General features: G+C 36.1%; 6 protein-coding genes across 10 annotated transcripts in view; 5 read left to right on the forward strand and 1 right to left on the reverse strand.

Annotated features, from left to right (window-relative positions):
* LOC105166684 lies at positions 169-3,191 on the forward strand. The gene is made up of 5 exons (XM_011086128.2): positions 169-1,601; positions 1,846-1,904; positions 1,997-2,125; positions 2,429-2,564; positions 2,685-3,191. The coding sequence occupies exons 1-5, from the start codon at positions 897-899 to the stop codon at positions 3,012-3,014; spliced, it is 1,359 nt and encodes a 452-aa protein (XP_011084430.1). The 5' UTR covers positions 169-896; the 3' UTR covers positions 3,015-3,191.
* Positions 4,205-6,940, forward strand: LOC105166685 (probable prolyl 4-hydroxylase 12). Of its 3 annotated transcripts, none has more exons than XM_020695306.1 (7): positions 4,205-4,350; positions 5,239-5,342; positions 5,580-5,637; positions 5,717-5,785; positions 5,892-5,949; positions 6,089-6,261; positions 6,362-6,940. In XM_020695306.1, the coding sequence occupies exons 2-7, from the start codon at positions 5,326-5,328 to the stop codon at positions 6,713-6,715; spliced, it is 729 nt and encodes a 242-aa protein (XP_020550965.1). In that variant the 5' UTR covers positions 4,205-4,350; positions 5,239-5,325; the 3' UTR covers positions 6,716-6,940. The 3 variants fall into 3 exon arrangements, with proteins under 3 accessions (XP_020550965.1, XP_011084431.1, XP_020550966.1); XM_011086129.2 differs by having other exon boundaries at positions 5,239-5,337; XM_020695307.1 differs by having other exon boundaries at positions 5,239-5,337; positions 6,367-6,505.
* LOC105166910 (gibberellin 20-oxidase-like protein) lies at positions 7,488-11,205 on the reverse strand. Its single transcript, XM_020695313.1, has 2 exons — positions 8,589-11,205; positions 7,488-8,298 (listed from the first exon to the last, which is right to left on the reverse strand). The coding sequence occupies exons 1-2, from the start codon at positions 8,927-8,929 to the stop codon at positions 7,701-7,703; spliced, it is 939 nt and encodes a 312-aa protein (XP_020550972.1). The 5' UTR covers positions 8,930-11,205; the 3' UTR covers positions 7,488-7,700.
* On the forward strand, positions 13,336-17,967 carry LOC105166686. 3 transcript variants are annotated; one of them, XM_011086132.2, is made up of 10 exons: positions 13,336-13,586; positions 14,215-14,436; positions 14,698-14,834; positions 14,980-15,024; positions 15,106-15,159; positions 15,497-15,601; positions 15,719-15,925; positions 16,176-16,261; positions 16,342-17,387; positions 17,487-17,967. In XM_011086132.2, the coding sequence occupies exons 2-10, from the start codon at positions 14,256-14,258 to the stop codon at positions 17,711-17,713; spliced, it is 2,088 nt and encodes a 695-aa protein (XP_011084434.1). In that variant the 5' UTR covers positions 13,336-13,586; positions 14,215-14,255; the 3' UTR covers positions 17,714-17,967. The 3 variants fall into 3 exon arrangements, with proteins under 3 accessions (XP_011084434.1, XP_011084433.1, XP_011084435.1); XM_011086131.2 differs by having other exon boundaries at positions 14,226-14,436; XM_011086133.2 differs by having other exon boundaries at positions 14,226-14,352.
* Positions 18,234-19,371, forward strand: LOC105166687. Its single transcript, XM_011086134.2, has one exon. The coding sequence runs from the start codon at positions 18,568-18,570 to the stop codon at positions 19,291-19,293; it is 726 nt and encodes a 241-aa protein (XP_011084436.1). The 5' UTR covers positions 18,234-18,567; the 3' UTR covers positions 19,294-19,371.
* Positions 21,240-22,235, forward strand: part of LOC105166688 (short-chain dehydrogenase TIC 32, chloroplastic-like) — a gene marked incomplete in the record, with an annotated part of 3,477 nt that continues 2,481 nt past the window's right edge. The window contains 2 exon segments of the mRNA XM_011086135.2: positions 21,240-21,559; positions 22,125-22,228. Of these exon segments, the coding sequence (XP_011084437.1) occupies positions 21,334-21,559; positions 22,125-22,228 (330 nt within the window).

Here is a 22,235-nt window from a genome sequence, read left to right on the forward strand (position 1 = left end):
ACTGATTTATATATTTCACTTTTATTTATAATATATTTTAAAAAATAAAAAATTATTTATTATATACATATGAAAACACAGCATGCAGAAGAACTAGTTATTATTAAAAAGAATCTGGTTTGAGTATAATTGGTTAGTTGACTTACAGCCTGCGGACAACCGTGAAGTTCTTGGATGGACCGGGTCCTCCTGTCCCAACATTTCTGTAACATTTGTCTTTTGATTGTTTCATTTTCTTCTTCATTTTCACCAATCATGAATGATTCTTAGTACAAGACAGCCCTCCTTTTCATATGTCCCCAAACTGAGAATTCTAATTGGATGTTTGGTGATAAAAATCCTCACTTTCTTGGATCAGACATGAAATTTAGTACGTGGTTTCTTTTATATTTCTCTTGGGATGCTTAGGAATATCCGTTTTGGTGTTTCAACTCAGTAAGCAGTAGCCCGAGAGGTGGAAATCCATTGCTAGTTTCTATGTTGTCATCTACATAAGCTTGCCGTTCTAATCTTGGTTATTTCTTTGATGTTTCTCTTACAAAGTTGACAAAGTGAAAACTTTTGTGTACAGAAGTTATTGCATTGTAGTACTTTGTTGTATTCATTTGTTTGTTTTTGGAAGAATTGCTTGTTTTATTGGTTTTCCTGTTCTTCAAGTGATTTATAAGAAATTTTAGCATTTTCCCTTTTCAGATTTGCAGTTTCAACTTTCAAGTTCTCTTGTAGCTTTGTTCGGAAAGCTTTCAACACAAATTGTATTGTTGTGACATATTTCTCCAATCAAATGAAAGAGCTTTGAATCATTTTCCTTGTCTTTTGATGTTGGTCCATTTTGAAATCCTTTGAGTTTAAAACTACACCTCCTTCCCCCCATCATGCTTAGATATTAGGAGACGATGTCGATTCTTTGTGGCCTTCCCTTTCTTGAGTGTATATACTGCCTAGCATGTGCCCGGTGGGTGTGGAAGAGGTGTCTACACAATGCCGGCCATGACAGTGAGACGTGGGGCCAAGCAACGGCTGATGAGTTTGAACCCGTCCCTAGGCTATGCCGGTACATTCTGGCTGTCAAAGAGAATGATCTTAGACAGCCTCTTCGGGCGCCTCCGCTAGGGTATGGAGTTGATCCCGATTGCGTGGTTATGAAAAAGAGTTATACGGACATACGCGGGAAAGTGCCCCCATACTTAATATATCTAGATCATGACCATGCTGATATAGTTCTTGCTATAAGAGGCCTCAATTTGGCAAAGGAGAGTGACTATGCCGTTTTGCTGGATAATAAGCTTGGGAAGATGAAGTTTGATGGGGGGTATGTTCACAACGGGCTGTTGAAGGCCGCAGGGTGTATTTTGGATGCAGAATGTGAAGTTTTGAAGGAACTTGCTGAGAAATATCCAAATTATACGCTGACTTTCACGGGGCATTCTCTAGGCTCAGGTGTGGCGGCGTTGTTGACGATGGTGGTGGTGCAGAATCGAGACAGATTGGGGAACGTTGACAGGAAGAGGATCAGGTGCTTTGCCATTGCACCTACCAGATGTATGTCGCTTAATTTGGCTGTGAGATATGCCGATGTCATTAACTCTGTCGTTCTTCAGGCAAGTTGCTAACTTGTATTCTCCTTATGACTTGTTATCAGTGCATATAAACAAACTTAGGACAGGGCTCCAAGGTTGCAAATAGATGAAGAGAAATCAAGTTGGATAAATTTTCTTATTCTTTTCTCACCGTTGATGCACCCTGGATTGGCTGCTTTGCTTGCTTCTGCACATTGATCTACAAATATGCAGTATGAACGCATATACTTGTCGGATTGAAAACGGCACTTCTTTATTGAAACAGGACGACTTCTTGCCTCGAACGGCCACCCCCTTAGAAGACATCTTCAAGTCACTATTCTGGTAATAAGTTGCCACAGTTGGTTCCAGTCTCTACCTCATCTCCAATTAAAGAACTGTTTGTTTTCTTACTCTTGCCTCTTCTTCTTGAACAGTTTGCCTTGCCTATTATGCCTAAGGTGCATGAGAGATACATGCATATCAGAGGAGAGGATGCTCAAAGATCCAAGGAGGCTCTATGCGCCCGGCCGTCTTTATCACATTGTCGAGAGAAAGCCTTTCAGGTGGATGAAGATTCCTTTTCCCTTTGAGAATAAGACATGTATCATTAATGTTTGAGACGTAATTTAAACCTTTGTAGCAAAATCAAATACAAGAAAACAGATTTTACATTGTTCAGAAATGAGTTTTTCCCATGTTCAAACTTACCCCCTGCTATAAGGTATATGTTAAACACTCCAAACAAGTCTTTTACTTTCTTTGCTGTTTCTCAGTCTGCGGATGTCTGAGTTCTTTCTTTTATGTTTCTATTTCTTATATTAGTGCTCGATCATCTCCGAATTCCTAATTCCCCTTTCTTGATGTAGATGTCGAAGATTCCCTCCAGTTGTCAGGACTGCAGTTCCTGTGGACGGAAGGTTCGAGCATATAGTTCTCTCTTGTAACGCCACTTCCGACCACGCTCTTCTTTGGATAGAGAGAGAAGCTCAATGGGCTTTGGAAGTAAGTTTGTCTGTCCATCACCATGCTGGCTTGAAGAGATTCTCTCTTTTACAACATGGTCTAAACCTCAAACACATACTCCATGTTCCCTTGTCTTTAACACATGATGTCTGGATACAGTTGATGCGAGAGGAAGATCACGCATTGGAGATTCCTGCAAAACAGAGGATGGAGAGGCAGAAGACGCTAGCTAAAGAGCACAGAGAAGAGCACGAGGCCGCCCTGCACAGAGCTGTTACCTTGGCCGTTCCCCACGCTTTCTTGCCTTCTCAGTATGGCACGTTTGATGAAAAGGACAACAATGCATCCAAGAACACGGCCGGCGATTCTTCCACAGGATCATCAGCAAAGAGCACGAGTAAAGAGAGCTGGTACGAACTGATCGATCGCCTGTTTGAAAGGGACGAGTCGGGCCACATGGTGCTCAAGAAACCTCTCCTTGCCGATTGATCATCGCGCAGTATTCGTTTACCGAATAATGTATCCGATGTTCTTGTATCTGTCGATGAGTTTGTATGTGAATTGAATGTAGAAGATTACCAAAGTTTTCCATTGTCAAGTGCAATTTCAGAAACCAGTGACTTTGCAATCAACTTACATATGTTTTCGTTCTTGTTAATTTATATTTCATCTTCTGGACAACCTATGGCTGTCTTCCACAAAATTTAGCAAATAACTGTACGTTATTTGAAAAATTATAAATGTTTTTTTAAATAAAAAAGTAGCTCATATGGTGAATTGGTAGTTACTACTTTACTCATGTTGAGTTGTTTTGCTCTTTAAAAAACGCTTGAGAAAATATGAAAAAATTTGAAAGTGTGTAAAGTAAATAATTCATAGGGCATATTACTCTATAAAATTATGGTTCATAATTTAATAGGGCATTTTATTCAGTTCACAAAAAAAATTGGGTGAAAACCTAAAAAACTAACGAAATAAGCTTATTGTTAAACGGTCTAAAACTAAGGGCTAATTTGTGATTTTCGAAACAAGAAAAAAGTATTTATAATTACAAGAAACTTTAAGGTAGGTGGCTATAGTTCACATTTTTTTAAATTTGTTTACTAATAACGATAAATGAATTATAACTAATTTCGAGAGCAATACATCGATTCCATTAATATACCTAATAATAATAAATAATTTTTAAACACTCATGTAAATAAATACCCAAATGTCGTGTGCGCAAACTTTATTCGAGATATTCATGAACTTGTCCTCACATGATTAAATAGGGTAAATTATAAGGACAATTTTTGAAATTTGATATAATTCCGAATATTTTTTTATTATTTGAAAAATTGCAAATACTCCTGATGTTTGACGAAATTATGTAATTCTTGGATGGAAGTATGAAATTATCGATTTTGTCTTTACTGTATTTTTTTTAATTTTTTTTAAAAATATTAAAAATTATAAAAGGATAGAACGGGGTCGATGAACTTTTTTTAAAATTGTAAAAAAACTATAAGTTTTAATTCATAAGAATATTTTGATCAATTTATTATAAAAAAATAAATAAAAACCTAATGAATTAGATTAATTATTAGACTGTTGTTAAAATTAGGAGGATATTAATAATTTTTTAAATAATGAGAGTTATCTGTAATTATGAATAAATTCGCACCGAGTAGCTAAAATAGAAGGGAAATATGCAGCAGCATTTCTTCCCCTGGAAACAACGGTTCAATTACTAGCCCTTTGCAGAGCCATCAATGGCGACCCAACTCTTAATTCTCCACGTATTTTTGCTGGCGAGCGCGCTTGGTGCCTCTTTCGCTCAAATGTGAGGAACCCCTTTACGTTTTTCCGCTTAATTTTGGCTCTAATTTGCATTAAATTGTAATCATACTCTGCAATATTGGTTAGTTTTCAGATAATTACAGATCTACACGCAATCTAAAGTTTCCTTTTTTGAGATATAGGGTCCTAAGTTTCTTGGATCGTAGACGTATAATATTATTAGTTGTAATCAAGAAAACAATTAATGATGGATTTATGTTTTTTTTTCACTGATGGAAATGAAAAGGCTTCAATTTTGTCTGTGGGAGCTGGAAATGGTTGGTGCTCATCATGTGATTATCTTCATATTTCAGAAGCTTTTGTTGAAAGTGGCAATGAGAAGAAGTGGATAGGTTGAACTTTATTGAGATTAGATAACTGTGCTGAATTTGGACAACTGTGAAACTGCAGTGATGTTTGACAGGAATTTCTGTCTCCATTGCAGGCCGTTATTTGTTTCTTACTCAGATACGTGTTTCTTGTTTTCGCTGGAAAAATAAACAATGTATAAAAAATTAAAGTATGGTTTTAGTATAGAGAATGACATGACGCAACTTAACAGCTGAGGCTCAATGTATAAGTATGCTTAAGGTGCTTGATCAGCATCCCGTGTGTTTAGAATTCCGGAACTAACTGCCTGCTGGTCTCTATGAATCCAAACTTACGAGATTTTCACTTTCCAAGCTTTTCAGCACATTGGTCTGTAGATTTCATATCGTCCAACTTAGCTGGATTATGTTTAGTTTTCTGGAGTTATATACTTCTAACAGCCAGTTACTGTAGACCAAATACTTTGCATTGAGAGCTCCATTAGAACAATTGTTTCCCTTAAGTAGAAGGGGTATGAAATGTCAAGCCTAATAGAATTCCATTTGCAATTGTGTAATTTCAGTAGCCGAAAGGAATTGAGAAGCAAAGAGATAAGCCAAGATCAAATGCAGTCTAATAGTATTGATCCATCACAAGTCATTCAACTCTCATGGCAACCAAGGTCAGGTAATCCAAAGAACCAATGGCAATGTTACATCTTTATGCAATCCGTGGCTGGTGAAACCATTTATCCTGATTACAAATTTCAGGGAATATGCATTTATTATTCCAAAGATGTTAGAGTTTCTGTGCTTTGGTGTATGTGCTAGTGGTATCTGAATTTTGTGCTGAGATATTAAGATGTTTGATTTCATATTATGCTAAGCCTGCAATGGGCATAATAACATTATCTTTTCGGGACAGGGTCTTCTTATATAGGAACTTTCTCTCGGACGAGGAGTGCGATTACCTGATTTCTTGGGTACATGCTTCTTTCTTACCTATGTTACGCATGCACATTTCTTTTTGCCTATATCTTTTAGCCTATATTTTGGTTTTAGGTCCATCGGAAGAAAAGCCATAATATGCAGGTCGATGATCTACCACAATCATATCTCATGGATACAGATGTAAGTTTCTAGTTTTCGAAACATGTCCTATTACCCAAATAATATACGCAACAATTCGTGATGCAATATTTTGTTATTTCGGACTATTTCAATGATATGTCTGCAGGATGAAATAGCTAGAAATATTGAGGACAGAATTTCTGCTTGGACTTTTCTTCCCAAAGGTATATCTATATTGTGCCATGTAACTCTAGTTTCCAGAGAAGTGTTTTATGTATCACCTTTTCTAGCTATTGTATAATTATGCAATTCTACCAAAAAAAAGAAAAGAAAAGTATAATCCTGTAATTTGTTGTTTTGCAGAGAACAGCAAATCCCTGCAGGTTCTGCACTTTGGACCTGAAGACTCCAAACAAAAGTACAGTTATTTTCATAACAAGGCTGCTGAGGAAGTTGGTGAACCTTTATTGGCAACCGTTATTTTGTATCTCTCAAATGTCAGTCAGGGTGGGCAGATACTTTTTCCCCATTCCGAGGTAATGGAGAAACTAATCTTGTTCCCATCATTGCTATTAGTGTTACCTGCAATTTGATTTTTCCCCAACTGTGATGTCATCCGCTACAAACTTACTGCAGAACAGAGTGTGGTCTGATTGCACGAAGAGTAGCAAAATCTTAAGACCCAGTAGAGGAAATGCTATTGTATTCTTCAGTTTACACCTTAATGCAACCCCCGACAAGAGTAGTTTCCATGCCAGATGCCCTGTCCTTGAGGGTGACATGTGGTGCACCACCAAATTCTTTTATCTGAAAAGCATTAATGCTGAAAAGGTTAGGTCAGATTCTGATAATGCAGATTGCACCGATGAAGATGATAATTGTCCTCGTTGGGCTTCCATAGGGGAGTGCCAAAGGAATCCCATTTTCATGGTTGGTTCTCCTGATTACTACGGGACATGTAGGAAGAGCTGCAATGCATGCTCTTTATGATAGCTACAGTCATGTGTATTCATCTCATACTATCTTCTCTTTTCCTTCAACTTCACGATGAAAGAAAAACCGATATGTTGGTTACTGTTATGTATCTCCTGTTTCTTGTCAATTATTGTTCACATGGTTGACAAAGCAACATATTCATTTTTACCTATATGGCAACAAAAATTTATGTATAGACACATATATTGCTGGCGAAAAACAAGCTATTGATTATGTCAATTTCTGATCCAAGAAAGTTTATGTGCTGTTACCTCTTTGCTCCTCTATACAAACTGGACGTTGGCTAAGCAGACAACCAGTTTACGCTAATGGGTTGGGAAAGACTAGTCAAGGAAATTCAAGCATCCTTGCTTGTCTTGGTTAAATAATGTAGTCTGAAAGCAAAGAAACACCTCCCACAAGGTTCCACTTACAACATGCAGGTTGCAGCCATTTGCAGAGTCAACTCTTGAGTTGTTTCTCCAACAAGATAAGAGTTCTATGTAGCTATTTATGCCCATTAATGTCAATTAAATTTAACAAATAAACTGCAGGAGTGTGTGTCAGCTGAAGAACATCTGATGTTTAGCACAATAATTTCTAAATTATTACGTGTTGCCAGCTTCAGTAGAATAGTTCACAGGGCATCAAGTCACAGTACATCGCCCCTGTGCAGATATTAGAGAAAGTCAACTATTAAGAAATTGCAATCTGCAGAAGTGTTCTATAATAAGCTGCCAAAACCATAGGAATTTGGAAAAGAATTATACATGTATATATATATATTTCAAACTCTTGAAATGTGAATGAACAAGAAAATGGGAAGCAGCCCTCAGGAAGACTCCTTTTAGTATTCAGTTAACAGACCTTTCTCTGTTTTTTTTTTTTTTCAGTAACCTCTCTGTTGCAGCTGAGGGAACCACCAAAATGAATGGAAAAATAAATTATGCACCATAATGTTGAAATGGAGGACAAACAAAAGGAAGAAAAGAGAAAACCATCACATCTCAGTCCCAGCAAAATGTTTAACAGTGAAGCCAACTTTCTCAAACTTCCCTTTCTCGTTGTTCTCTCTGAATTTCACATAATCTGCACAAGCAAAAGGCTTATAAAGCCTCAAATTCCCTTCTCCCACAACTTCTTTAGGAGCACATATCACCTTGTCATCTTCAAAGCACCAGAAGAAAGCAACAGAGAATCGATTCACCTTTTTCCTTAAGAGAACTCTGTGCTCAGACGACCTGAACTTTCCATTGCTCCATGCCTGCATCAAGTCACCAATGTTCACGATGAGTGTGTTTTCATGTGGATTTATGTCCATCCACTGCCCTTCCTTAGACCTCACTTGGAGCCCACCAATGTCATCTTGATACACTATGGTTATGCAGCTCATATCTGTGTGCATGCCTAGCCCTTCAATTTCTTGTTCTTCAGTGCACTCAGGTGGAGTGTAGTTGTTTATTCTCAAATAGCCATGACAATTCTCAAACTCTGATTCGAACTTCGTCCCAAGATCAGGCCCCAGGCACTTGATTACAACTTCAAGGATGACTTTTGCCAAGTTTGTCATTATGCTCCCGTACTCTTCTAATATCTCACTAGCAAATGACAGTTGAGGGGATAATATTGCATAAGCATGACCACGGGATAGGGGAAAAGAAAAGGAAGAAGAATAAAAGAGGAAGTTGGTGCCTGAAATAGTTGAATACAGTTCAAGCATAATAAAACTTCTCCTTCAGGACAAATATGATCAGTTTCAAGATCAGGACCAAACTCTATTATTCTCTCATGAATGCTGTATTCAGAAAAACAGAAAAGGAAAATAAACACACACACACACACATGATAAAAATTCTCAGTATAAGTAATATTCTTCTCTTATCCCTACCTGAACTCACAGTTTGAGTGATTTAGTAGGGCTTTGGAAGAACTTTGTGCTGAAGCAAAGAAGTCAGGTCCAGATACCCGTAGACTCTCATAGAACGGCGAGGCAATGAAATGAGGAGTATATGTTTTTACATCTGATAGAGGACCAGCTTTGATTTTCACCTCTGGAGGAAGGTTAAATATCTGGCTAGAGAAAGAATGTAGTTTCCTGCATAATTCTTTGGAAATTCCATGGTTGGTTATGCGAAAAAAGCCCCATTCTCGACAGGCCAGAGAAAGCGAAGAGAGAGAGGATGAGTTAAAGGGCTGCAAAATGTCAAAATTAGGAAGTTTTATGGACATAATGAACAAATGTGAGAATGAGTCAGTTCTATCTATCTGGTTGGGGTCATAGTCTTAAATAGAAGGCCGGATCAATAATTATCATTTAATACCAAACCTTAGAGCACCATATTTGAATATTCATCTAGAAGTTCAAGTTCATGCAGAAACAGTAAACCTTCAGACAAGTGATGAACATTGCTTGCTGGTCAATATTCCAAGAAACAAGCTTCTAACAATATCACGCAGGAAAGAAACCTTTAGACATATGCACAAGGCACGATTTACATGCATATTCAGTCAATATAAGAGACAGAACTTGACAATCTAATGGTTTGGCACTGCATTTTGGCTTCAAATACTTATTTTATCAGGCTAAGGTCAATGAAGAGGAAACTGGTAATTATGAGGAAGTGGGGGGACAGGGGGCAAGAATGATGGAGCTGTGCTGGTAATTTATGCTTTGTCAAACCTGTTATGCTTAGGCCCTTGAGCTTAGATTCTTCAGCTGGAAGTTTTGACCTGGAGTGATTTTTTAATGCCAACAGGTGAAGTTTTGTAGTGTAAACTAGGCTCTCACATAGTAAAATATGCTTCCTTCAGCTGGGGGTTAAGAAGAAGAGTCCCTGGTTCCATCTTTCTACTCCATAAACTAAGAAAGCAATAATGTTCTTCCCACCAGCAAGAGACCTATTGCTTTAATAATAAAGAACTAAAACCTATCATTTTCTGTCCTTTGGACGCAGAGAGCATCTAATAATGTTCAATGATCATCAGCATCTGCTATTTTCTTCTTATTTTTTTTTATCTGTAGTTTACAATTTTCACTAAGTTCTTATTAGATTGTTTCCTGTCTATTCCTGGTGGATCCAACATTCCGCATATATCTTATTTCAATACCTTTTTTTTCATCATGATTGCATTAATCACTAATGCTGTAGATTCATTTGAAAAATAGTTAGTGAATTGTGATGATACGACGAGATAAAGATAAGCATGACAGGAGTGCAAAATCTCAGTCAAACACAACAATCTGTTTAGAGAAGAGAGTTTATACAAGCTTTGCCTGATAACAAATGAAAGACCTGCAATAAGTTGCATCTGGAAGATGGTCTAAAAGATATACCTATCCAAGGATGAACGTCGTCCAAATATCTCTTTGGACCTTAAGATTCATAGATCTTCAGTGGGAGCAGTTATCAAGTTTCAACTACAGGGTTTCCTCATGTCGAGCTTGAGTTCTTGCAATTCTTGGAAGAGTTGAGAAGACGACAAGGTCCAATCTGCAATGTCAAGGCTAAAGACATTTGCACAAAGCCCATGGCAAGAAACGGAATGCACTGCTTGAAGACATTAAATCCAGTAGTTACAGACAGATGTCTGCTATAATGATCAACACCAATTCCGAGCATAGAAACTCACAAAGCCCAAACACCATATTTCATTCACCCATACTCAGCATTATAAATATCAAACTTCAGAGAATTTTCATAGAAAGTGTGACCCTTATCTAAGCTTCATCAAGCACCATCTGTCTGTACAGCCAGTATCCTGTTAGATACACGTACTATAATCAAGAGCCATGAGAATTTTCTGTTAAACAAAAAGCAATTACACTCCAAACCAAGAAAAATATCACAAACTTAAATATGCTTTCTTTAAAGCTCAAAAGGGGTACAATTTAATATCTCCAATGATAATATTTCAAACCTCTCCAAACAAATTAATAGATTTTAAATCCTGTTGTTCGAATCCTCAAACCAAACAAGTCCCAAAACACCTACCTCCATAAACTAAATATCTGCCAAACAAACAATTTCCAAAATCTACATAAACAAGGAGAATTACAGGCAAAATTAGTAGCTAAAACTCAATAAAACTTCAAGGTAGAAATTATCGAGCTGAATCCGATGATGCGTTCGGCTTCTTAATAGAGCATGAGACTCTGAAAGCTTCAATTTGTGATTGGCATTTTGTCTGATCTCCTTTATTTTCCTCCAAACACTTCTTTAGCGCCTCGACGTCGCATGGCGACATTATCTTCCTCACACCACTGCTTCCCTTTGCATTGCTTTCCCAATTTGCTTCCATTTTCTTCAAAATCTCGTCAATAAAACGAAGAAAAATTAAGAATTTGCTGCAAATCAGTACATGGGTTTTCCCCTCACTGCGAACACCAAATCCGGCCTTATAGTTTATGCTTCTCCCTGTGAACGCAAAGCAAAAGATACGAGCGAGAGAGAATGGGCAAAAATTAAGGAAGGAAAATAAGTTCTTGAATAAAGAGCGCTGATAAAGGCTTGAGGAAAATGCAAGAGATTGTACATGAGAAAATTATTTTTTTTATTTATATATTTTTTAAAATATAATCTGTTTTATTTTAAAAATATAAATAATAAATTATTATTTTTTTTATAAAAATCAATTTGATTTTTTACATATCATAAGAATAAATTGCAATTCACCCAATTAAGTTTTCATGTTATTTTTTAAAAGGCCCAAAAACATATAAAAAACAAAAGACACATTTCACCATTCAACCTTTTTTTCTTCAATTATTATAAAAAACAACCATTCGTAACATATATATTTTACATATTTTATTATTATCTTGATTTAAATATAAATTTAATATATTTAAATTTAAAAATGAATTAAATACATCGAGTTTCAAATTAAGGAACAAAAAAAGTTACACAATTTTTTTAATTATAATCGATCAATTTATTAATTTATGTTTCACAAATACGGATACGACAAGAAAAATGTTATACGACACAAACACTATGATAAAAAAAATATAAAAAATTAAAATACGATATGCTACAAACACGATCATAATATATATAATTTATATATATTATCATAAAGTTAAAATATGCAATATTTTATACCATAAAGTAAAAAATGAAAATAAACATAAAAATATAAAAATTATGGTTTAAAATTGGCCAAATTTGATATTACCAATGTGTTTTTAAAATTCAGCAATAAATCATCCTGTAATTTAGAAATATGCAATAAAAATCCCTCTATTTTAAAAATAGAACATCTGTCCCTCATCACAGTTGAAATTAATTGCGTTACTTTTTTGTCAAATTATATATTATTTTTTATTTTCATGATCGTTGGATTTTTTTATTGAATAACAGTCGTGATTTAATAAATACATTTCAACCGTTAGATCTAAATTATTAAATATCATGATTTGATCATTTTTTAAATGTTTATATCTATAATTATAAAAAATATAAAATATAAAATATAAATTATTATTATTAAAAAATAAAAAATAATAAAATTAGTCCCCCTCCCACCACCAACCGTTGCTGCTCCCCACCCCAACCCCTCGCGCCGCTCAATGTAGAAAGGGAGATGTCGCGCCCGACTTCGTGGAGGGTGATGGCGACATCGAAGGCAGTCGCCCCCAACCTGGGCGACCGCGTCGCAGCGGCTGCCCAAGGAGCTTTGGGCGACGCCTATGATTTTTTTTTTTCTTTTATATTTTTTATAATTTTAAAAATTGATTTGAAAAATCAAAATTTAAAAATGATAAAAAAACTTGATGTCTTCCAGCACCACAATCTTCAAAGATAATTATGAATATTTAAAATTGAAGGAGGATTAACTTGTAAAATAGAGAGTTACCACTCTAATACTTAAATAATTAACTAAAGAGATAATTGAAAAACTTAAAAATAATATAAAAATAGTGTAATAATCGATGAAAATTAGTGAAAATATGCATGAAATTAACTTACTAAAATCACGAAGAAAAGTATGAGAGAATGAATTATATTTATTACCATTATGGTTGCATAATGGTTCACCGCACGTTGTAATTACTTTCGTATTTTACTCTTATCCAACGATAAGAGTAAAATACGAAAGTAATTACAACGTGCGGTGAACCATTTGAAAACATGAGTTAGCTAATTAACAATAAATAAATAAATTATGAATTGGATCTATCTAGACCTAAATATGACCGTTTGAAAAAGTCATGCCTAGTCAGTCCGAGTTTTGCTACCAAGTTGGTAGTCACAAATTTAGGGAAAAAAAGTTTAAAATTTTTCAGTATGATATGTCTCAAAAGAATATGAGTATGTGGGGCATAAAATCTCAACTGTTTGATGAATCAATTTGTTGAATCGAATTCATCTTTGGATTTGTTAGTTTAATGTGAACATAAAAATTATGGGTTTAATACCTTATTCGTAGCCCAATGAAAATGGACCTGCTTTGTTATTTAGTGGGCTCACTTTCTTTGTTTTGAATTTAAGAAAAATAATTAAAAGGGTGTCATGTGTGTGTGTATATACTCTAATACCTACTATTACCTAATTCAATTTTTCATTTAAAGAATATGAAAATATTCACAATTATATAAATTATATATTCATAATTAGAAGAAATTGTGCCGCACTACTACTATGAGCATTGCCCTTCTCATTTTCACCGCTCTCCGGTTTCTTTTTAGATTTTAATCACTACCATTTTCTCTCTCTAAAAGATTTCGCCGACTCTTCTGTTTCTACTTTCTATCTCTCCATAAATTCATCTTAGTGTGTCCATAACGCACCAGCTATACGAGTGTATTCATTTTTGTCGATTTTGTCTGTTACTTAGGTAACCGTTTGCATCGGCCGCCGATCGCCGGCTCTCGCTCCGATCACTGGTAAGTGGACATGTTCACTCCGGCCATCACAGATCACGTTGCCTCAAACTACGCAAGTAGTTTCCGTTTTCCTCTCTTCTCTATTTTGTTAAAACATTTTATTTGCTCGCAGCGGCTTCAATTGATCTAACGTTAACGCGATTGTTATCATTTTGTTTCTTTAGTGATCAATTTCTCATTTTATGATTTGTTTTTATGTATTCGATCCTTATTTTAGGTGTTTTTGCTTGAGAATGGCACTGGTTTGAACTAAAGCATGGATAATTGTGTTAATGTATTGTTAAGTGATATGCTGCTAGCTTGTTTGCTTGAGTTTCAGAAGATTCGTTGCGTGCATGAAATGGATATACTGTGCTGAAGGTTTATATAGAATTTGCTTAGGTTTAATTGATGAATAATTCAAATCATTTTGCTGTATGTTGGTGCAATCTTGTTTGCTGATATGACACAGGTTCTGGTGTTGTTTTGTTGCTTATGTTTAGTTTCTTGTATTATTGTAGCAGTATGTATATGTTTTGCTATGGCACAGTTGTGTCGATTGTGTTGCTTATTATCATTATATGTTTTGCTATTTGTTGGTACTTGTTGTCGTGCTTCATCCTATATGATTCTCTTTTCATATTTGAAGCTTTTGTGCAGTAGTATGAGCCAGTGGTAATTGAAATCTGAATGCCTGTCGCAAAACTCTGCACAAGTGGGATTGTTAATGCAATGAAATCTGAGGGAGGGAATGATTACCTTGACACTTTTATCAGACAAGCAATTGGTAAGGAGCCTCTTCTCCCTTTTCCAAGAACAGGGAATAGTCCAGTGCAGTGGATTCAGTTGCTTCATGCCTTAGATCAGCCAGGTCTGCAAATATTTTAAGCTGTCTAAATTTAAGGGAATAATGAAATAACTATCACATATAGTCTTTATGTCCAAACTTTTCTTTACTTAATGTCTAAGGAGTCGAATTTCCATCTGAAAGTTGTTGCCTATTACTGCAGAAGAAACAATCGTTCTGGAAGAAATCATTGTTGCCTGTCAAGTGGCAAACTACAGTTGATCTTCAGTTTGGCAATAGTATGTTTATTTCAACTTGATGCATGCCTCTTGTTCTTTTGTGTAGATCTCCCTGGTTGGCCCTTGATGACTCCTGTAAAAGTTCAGATGCAGAAGTGTGAGAAGTGTCCCCGGCAATTCTGTTCACCAATTAACTACAGGAGGCACATCCGAGTGCACCGTCGGTCTTTGAATGTCAATAAGGTTATCTAAGCTTTATGCTGCTTCATAGATACGCATGCACATTAATAGGAATATGTTATATTAATCTGTTGTACTTGCAAGATATTGTTAAAGGCTTTCTTGAGTTTTCTCCAGTATTTCTAATGCTTGTATAAATGTTCTGTAGGAATCTCACAGAAATAGGGAGTTATTGGCTGAATTTTGGGATAAGGTAATTAATCGTCCTGCTGTCTTCGTTTTTTTGTATATCCTCCATCATATTTTTGGTTATGATTACTGGTTTTATGTGCAGCTGTCGCCGGAGGAAGCTAAGGAAATAGTGTCATTGAACGATGTGATGCTAAAGGTAATACCTGGTTTCTTTTAATCTTTTTCCCGTTTATAACTAAAGTTGTTTATTTTTATTATCATGTTTGATGAATGTAGTAAAACATGTGATGCTCCAGGAGAGAGAGAGAGAGAGTCATTTAAGCTTGTTTCCTTCCAAGTTTTCACTGTATTTACTCTGATCTTTTGCTTTTTAAGTTAATAGCATTCCTCGGAATTGGAGTTATAACTTTTGATAGTTAGCAATGTGATATTGCATCTTTCATTCTTTTCTCGTATCCTTCTTAAAGGACTTGTGATTCATATCGAGTAATATGCATGGCCTTGACTATCTGGTTATGCAATATGCTCTTCAGGAAATTCCTGGATCATCAGTAATAAGGGCTCTGACATCCTCTCTCCAGAAACCTGGGCTTTGGACTCTTCCTCAGGCTTATGTGAAGGCTGGCTCTACACTATTGGTAAGGAGGCATCTTTATCTTTCTGATCTAATGCCCCCTGTTTGACTACGCCTCCCATTTGACATAGTCATCTCTTGCCCGATCTATTGTTTACCTTAAATCTTTTGTTGTTTGCAGGACATAGTCCAAGCCAAACCATCCAGACTGCCATTATCTTCTCAGGAATTATTTGGCATCCTTGATGATGCTAGTGAGACAACATTCTTATGTGGCGGCGCATCCGAGTCTCTGCAAAAATATGTTTTTGATGGAGAAGCTGCTAACAATAGCATGGAGTTGAAGAACTTAGTTGCTAGCACTAGCTTCCTCTTTGAACAAAAACTGGTACACCTTGATTCTATATTTCTATTTTCCCTTTATACTCACTGTTGCTTTTGATAACTATTATGCTCAATTTGTTTAAATACAGTGAGTACATGTGGTGAAACTCAACCAATTTTCTAGTCTTGCATGCACCCCCAAGTGCATGACACTTGACAAATCTTCTTGTTCACTTCAGCCTTTGTTTTGTCAACTTGGCTTGTTTGTGATTTCTGAACTAACTCAATCCACTCTATTTATGCTTAACAACTAGGTGAAAGCATGGGTAGCCGACAAAGATGCAGAAGCTCTGAGATGTCACAAGTTACTCGTCGAGGAGGAAGAAGCTGCACAGAAAAAGTAGGTTTCATCTTTTGACTCACAATTTCAGGGGGATGGGATGTGTAATTTGGCATATACTATTTTAAAAAAACTTACAGGCAAGCAGAACTTTTGGAGAGGAAAAAGCAGAAAAAGCTTCGTCAGAAGGAACAGAAAGTGAAGGAACAATTTTATGAGTGCAATGCAGACTTGGATGTCCCTATTGGTGCAGCAGATGGGCTCTTGGATGTCCCTATTGGTGCAGCAGATGGGCCAATTTCGGCTGAAGGATTTGGATCTTCATCTCCATCAGATTCTAGTTCAAATTCAATAGAAGCGGCTCCAAATCTTGATTCTTGCATAGAACCCATCCAGTCCAAAAGCATTGAATCAGATAAAGATAGAGAACCAAAGATTGATGCCAACACTGAATGTCTTCACCAAGGCGATTGTCAGTCCAATGAACCACAAATGGTGGCTGAAAATTGCCATCAACATTTAGCAAACAATCACTGGCAGGTCACGGGGTCACAAATGGGCAACCATGCAAGTCAAAATCTTCAACTTTTAGAACCTGAATTTGGACAAGCGATCGGCCTATCTGAAGATCACCCTCTGCTGAATGGAAGCAAAGTCTGGACCAAGGAACATAAAACGGAGAATAATGGGGAGAGCTTGAAACCCTCATTGTCGGGTGAAATCTGTCACCAGATGGAAGAAAGTAACTGCGAGGTTATAATTGGTTCAATTTCTGTGACAGTGAATAATCCTGCTGCTCAGCAGCAACATTGCCACCCATATGATGACCAAGATACGAGCAGGACACAGCATGCCATGCTTAATAACACTTCGGAAAAGCTTTTAAAAGAAGCTGCTGCTCAGTCTGGTCCTAATCGCATGGCTTCTAAGCTTTGGAGGCCTGTCAGCCATGGTGAAGCTAAACGAATCTCATCCATTGAAAGACGTAACAAGGATTCCGAAAGGGCTGTTCCGTCGGGAAAGGTGCATGATCGAATCATGTCCAGTGAAAGATGTATGCCATCACAATCCGCAGACATTGATGACCATGATGATGTGAAGCAGAATAATATACCTTGTGATAAAAATGATCTGAAAGGAAATGTTGCATTCTCCAGTATTGCTGCTAAAGAGTTTCTTTCGCAGAGTATGTAGAGTTTACGTTATACCCTTTATTACTCTGTTATTTACAATTAAAATTTTACATCTTGAATTGCTTTATAACCTCTTTGTTCTAAATATGCAGGATGGAAGGAAGCTATTTCAGCAGACCATGTGAAATTGGTCCTCTCGGTGGGCCATGAGCCTCCTGGATGCTCAGCTATTCAGCACGACAATTCAATGGCCTCTAACAATCCAGATCGTCAAGAATGCAGTGCTGTTTGCAGAAGTGGTGCTCAAGTTAAATTCAGAACAAAGCCAGATAAATGTCTGAAAACTAAATACATAGCCAAACCAAAAGCTATTACCTAATTGTAGAGGAAACTATACTCATTTTTCGCCACCCTTCCATTCTCAGCAGGGGTTCCAGTTTTACCAGTGCTTTTCTGTCGGGAAATTTAAGTCTTTTCGACGGAAATAGATGCTCGGGGGTGGGGTTGGGATAGATAGATCATTTAGGTTCTTCATTTTGTCCTTAGGTTATTACTACATGACTTGGGACATGCAGCCTCGTTATTCCCATGTATAATTTCCCAGTAATAAAGTTGGTGATGTTTGTTTTGCAAGACTCCTTTTGGGTCTCATCACTACAAGATGGGTGCTAGACCAAGTATGAATGATTGATTCATTTTTTAATTTTAAAAAGTCTATATATATATATATATCTATTACTTATTATAATCAGAACATAAAATCAGTAGTGCGACGTTTGAAATTTAAATATATCTGCTGTTTAATTGGGATATTTCCTGCCTGCCGCCTATTTGGCAACTCCTGTCAATCAAGAAAGGGCATATAACACGTTGTATTCAGTGTACAATCACTTAAGTAAATTCCATATATATTCATATTCTTAAAGATAAATAAGAGATGTTGATGAATCATGTTGTCAGAACACAAAACACTAGGTTTAGGGCGGTACATTACGACGATAGACATCACAAAACCAGCAGAATCTTCGTCGTACAAGACACGTCGACCCACCAATTCCTGAGCAACCGCCACTTGTACCATAACCGCCAACTCAACACGAAAACCACCTCGGAACTCACTCCCACCCCCGTCACTTTACCCTCTCCAATTCTCACCAGTCACCACCATATCACTAATAATCAACACCCACGCTCACAACAAGATTCACTACTACTATAATCAAGAAAGTAAAAATGTCGGGTGGGGTTGGTCCAACTTGTGACATAACTCTCCCGAAAGAAGAACCGCCGCACCAACCGGACGACGCCTCCGCCGCAAAACCCCCCGCTCGCCGGACTTTCTTCACTTTCCGTCAGCTCAACGCCCTCGCGGTAGCCATCGTCCTCTCCGCCAGCGGCATGGTCAGCGCCGAAGAATTCGCCTTCGTCATCTTCTCCGTAGCCTACATCTACTTCATCTCAAAAGTCGCGTTTCCACCCACCTCCCCCGTCCCCGACCCCCCTGTCTACGGCGAGAAAAACACGATTCTAAGCCTGTACGTGGTGGTGGGAGCCGTGATCGGGCTGTTTCTCCCCATAGCATACATTTTCGAGGGCATACTGGAGGGGGACAAAGAGGGGATTAAGGCCGCAGCACCGCATGTCTTCCTACTAGCCAGTCAGGTGTTCATGGAGGGGCTAACGTTCTCTAGCAGATTCTCGCTGCCGGTCCGCGTCCTAGTGCCGGTGTTCTACAACGCGATGAGGATCTTGAGTATTATGGAGTGGGTGAGAAATGAATTTTCCAAGGTGGAATCGGGGTATGGAATTGGAGGGAGTTGGAGGAGAGTGTGGGTTGGGAGAGCACTGGCAGCTGTAAATATGGGGTTTTGGAGCTTCAATTTGTTTGGGTTCTTGTTGCCCTTTTATGTGCCCAAGGCATTCAAGCTCTATTACTCTAATTCCAAATTTAGGGATTAGCATTTGGATTTTGGTTTTGAAGCTTGTGTTGTAGTTGGTTTGATGATGATGATAGTGTATTTTGATGGGGTTTAAGTATAAGCTTTCTAAATTCAAATCTTTGCATTTTCAGTACAGTAAAACTCTGATGGTTTTGTGAAATTATATATATTTTTAATAGCATTCGACTTATACCCTGTCACATTTACAAAGTTGTTAGTTCTTTCATTTAAAATCATATTTTATACACACAATATGGACGCCAACATGTTAAATAGTAAGCAATTTTTTTGTTTTTTTTCTGTGTAATTGTAGGTTTTTAGTATTTTAGTCTATTATATATTTATTTTTTTATGAATTTATTTGAACATCTTATATATTTTTTTTGTTTTTTGAAAAATTTAATATGATGTTGAAAATTTTGGTATAATTACAGGACAAAATATTAATTTTATTAAAAAATTATTAAATATATACCTGAAGTAAAAATATAGGATTAAAAATACTAACTCAAGAGCCAGAGGTAAAATTAAAATTAAAGCCCAATCTTAATGATGGGCCTCATCCAAAGCCCAAGATAAAGGCCCTAAATCTCTTCAGATCATGTGATCATGGAATCCTACATAACATCAATATATTCAAATTATTTTAATAAATTTAAACTATTTTAATTTACAACATATATTTCAAATGACATATATATATATATGCCTTATACCTTAGCTATTAACCTTAACTTTTAAAATTCCTATATATTTTGATTTAAAAATTATTATTTTTTAATACCTTCTTGACATATATGTACTATATATGCCTTATTCAGAATAAATTATAGTTAACCAATGACATTTTAATGGTTAAAATTAAGGTCTCGTGAATAAATTCGAAATCGTAAATTATGTGTGTTATTATAATTTATTTCATTATCTTACTTCATATCAATTCAGTGAAATTTATCTAATATATTGATCAATTCGATGTATTTTCAATTTTTGGAGTTATTAATGTAATCAGTTGTTGAAAAAGACAATTATTTTTGTTAATTTCATTTCACATTAATATGTATGTTTTAATTTAGAATTAGCAGTATTGTTCCATCAACTTCTAATACCTCGTCAATATCTATACTTATATTTAAAAATTATCACCCACTTTAAATTAGTTTTTCTTTTAAGAATATGAATAATTATATAAATCATAATGAAACTCAAAAATACAACCTAAAATATAAATATACAGAAAGAAAATCAAAATTATTATATGTAACTCAATAATTTCCATCTATATAATGCACAAAAAAGAAATTGCATTATGATTTTTTTATAACAAAATTTAAATTAGAAAATTCAATAAAAATGGGGATCAATAAAAGTAAACGTAAGGGGTTAATAATACTTTGATTTTTTTTTTTAAAAATACGAAATTAATTTTTTTTAAGTTTTAAAATTATTCCTTACCCTCTCCTCGAGAAATATCTTTTTACACCTGATTGACAGCATTCCGTTAGAGTTTGGACGAAAAATGTTGATTTCAACAACAGCAAAAAAGTTTGTATAAAATTTTAATTTTACCTCTCGTTTAATATTTTTATGTATATTTTATACTTATAAGGGGATAAGTATAATACATAAATATACATGGAATGAGTCTAATATTGTTACATTTTTCTCTTATAAGTACAAAATTTGTATATGATTTTTGTATTTTTTTTTATCAACATTAGTATTTTTTGTCCAAATCAAATGAATGGGGTTTAGAAATAAACGGTGAATTTTTAGAGGATTGTGAGTATAATTTTATTTTTTTGAAAATATATATATAATTTTATATTTTTAAAAGAATTTAAATATGATTAACCTTAAAAACAAATAATTAGTGAGTAGTAAAGAAGCTCTCAACATGTGCGGTAGACAACACACCACAGGTCACATATCCGCATCCGCATGCAGCCCACTTCGTAAAGAGGATGTCTGCGCTATTATTTGCTCACACTCCCAGTCACAGCAGATGTTCCGTGGTTTTATTTGCTGACACGCAACGACGGAGCTGGTCGAGATTTTTATGGTCAGTTCTGCTTTTGGATTGGGTAACGTTTCAGAATTAAGCAGGAGTGTGTTCTTGCCGTCTTGTTCACTTACGAATTCACGAAAGATTGTGGCAAAAAGTGGGCCTTTTCAGGAGATGTGGCTGTTCCGAAGAAAAGGGCCTTCTGGATTTTCTTCAGCGTCCACAGCTGAGGAAGTTACCAATGGAATTGATGCATCTGGCCTCACTGCCATTGTTACAGGTAAGGAGTGATATGTAATCTTGTTAGATGTTGTCGGCTTGTGGATTGTAGAATTATTTGCTGTTGGCCTTGTGTACCCCCAAGATTGTGCAAATATTTGACTTCGGTGGCTTTTGTAATTCTCTGTGTACATACAGTTTCTATCTGATTATCCAACATGACGTGTTCAATTTGGCTGCAGATGCATCTGCAATAATTTCTTGAATCGGATCTTAGTGTAGTTCTGCAGTATTATTTTGTCAAAATATTATGAATTTCTTCCATCTGAGGTTTTAGTACTACATGATGCAATTCTGTAGGATTATTGAGCTTCTTGACCACACAGTTAGCTTGGACTAGCCTTAAGCAATTCACTGAAAATTTGATGCTTTTGTTGGTTATTAGTTCCTTTCGATCCCGTTTCACATTGAGAAAACTCTTTGAAATGATCCCCTGATTCCTAAATGTGCAAGTTCCTTTGTAATTTGACATCTGTTCTTTTCTGTGTATACCCAACATGCACAGTCACTGTTGCAAACACATTATCGTCCAGGACATAACTTTGCTCGTTTTACAACAATTTCAGGCGCATCAAGTGGTATCGGTTCAGAAACTGCACGTGTTCTTGCACTGCGTGGTGCGCACGTTGTAATGGGGGTAAGGAATATGGCTGCCGGCAATGAAGTTAAAAAATAAA

This window comes from Sesamum indicum, linkage group LG7 (genome assembly GCF_000512975.1).
Source record: "Sesamum indicum cultivar Zhongzhi No. 13 linkage group LG7, S_indicum_v1.0, whole genome shotgun sequence".
NCBI lineage: Eukaryota > Viridiplantae > Streptophyta > Magnoliopsida > Lamiales > Pedaliaceae > Sesamum > Sesamum indicum.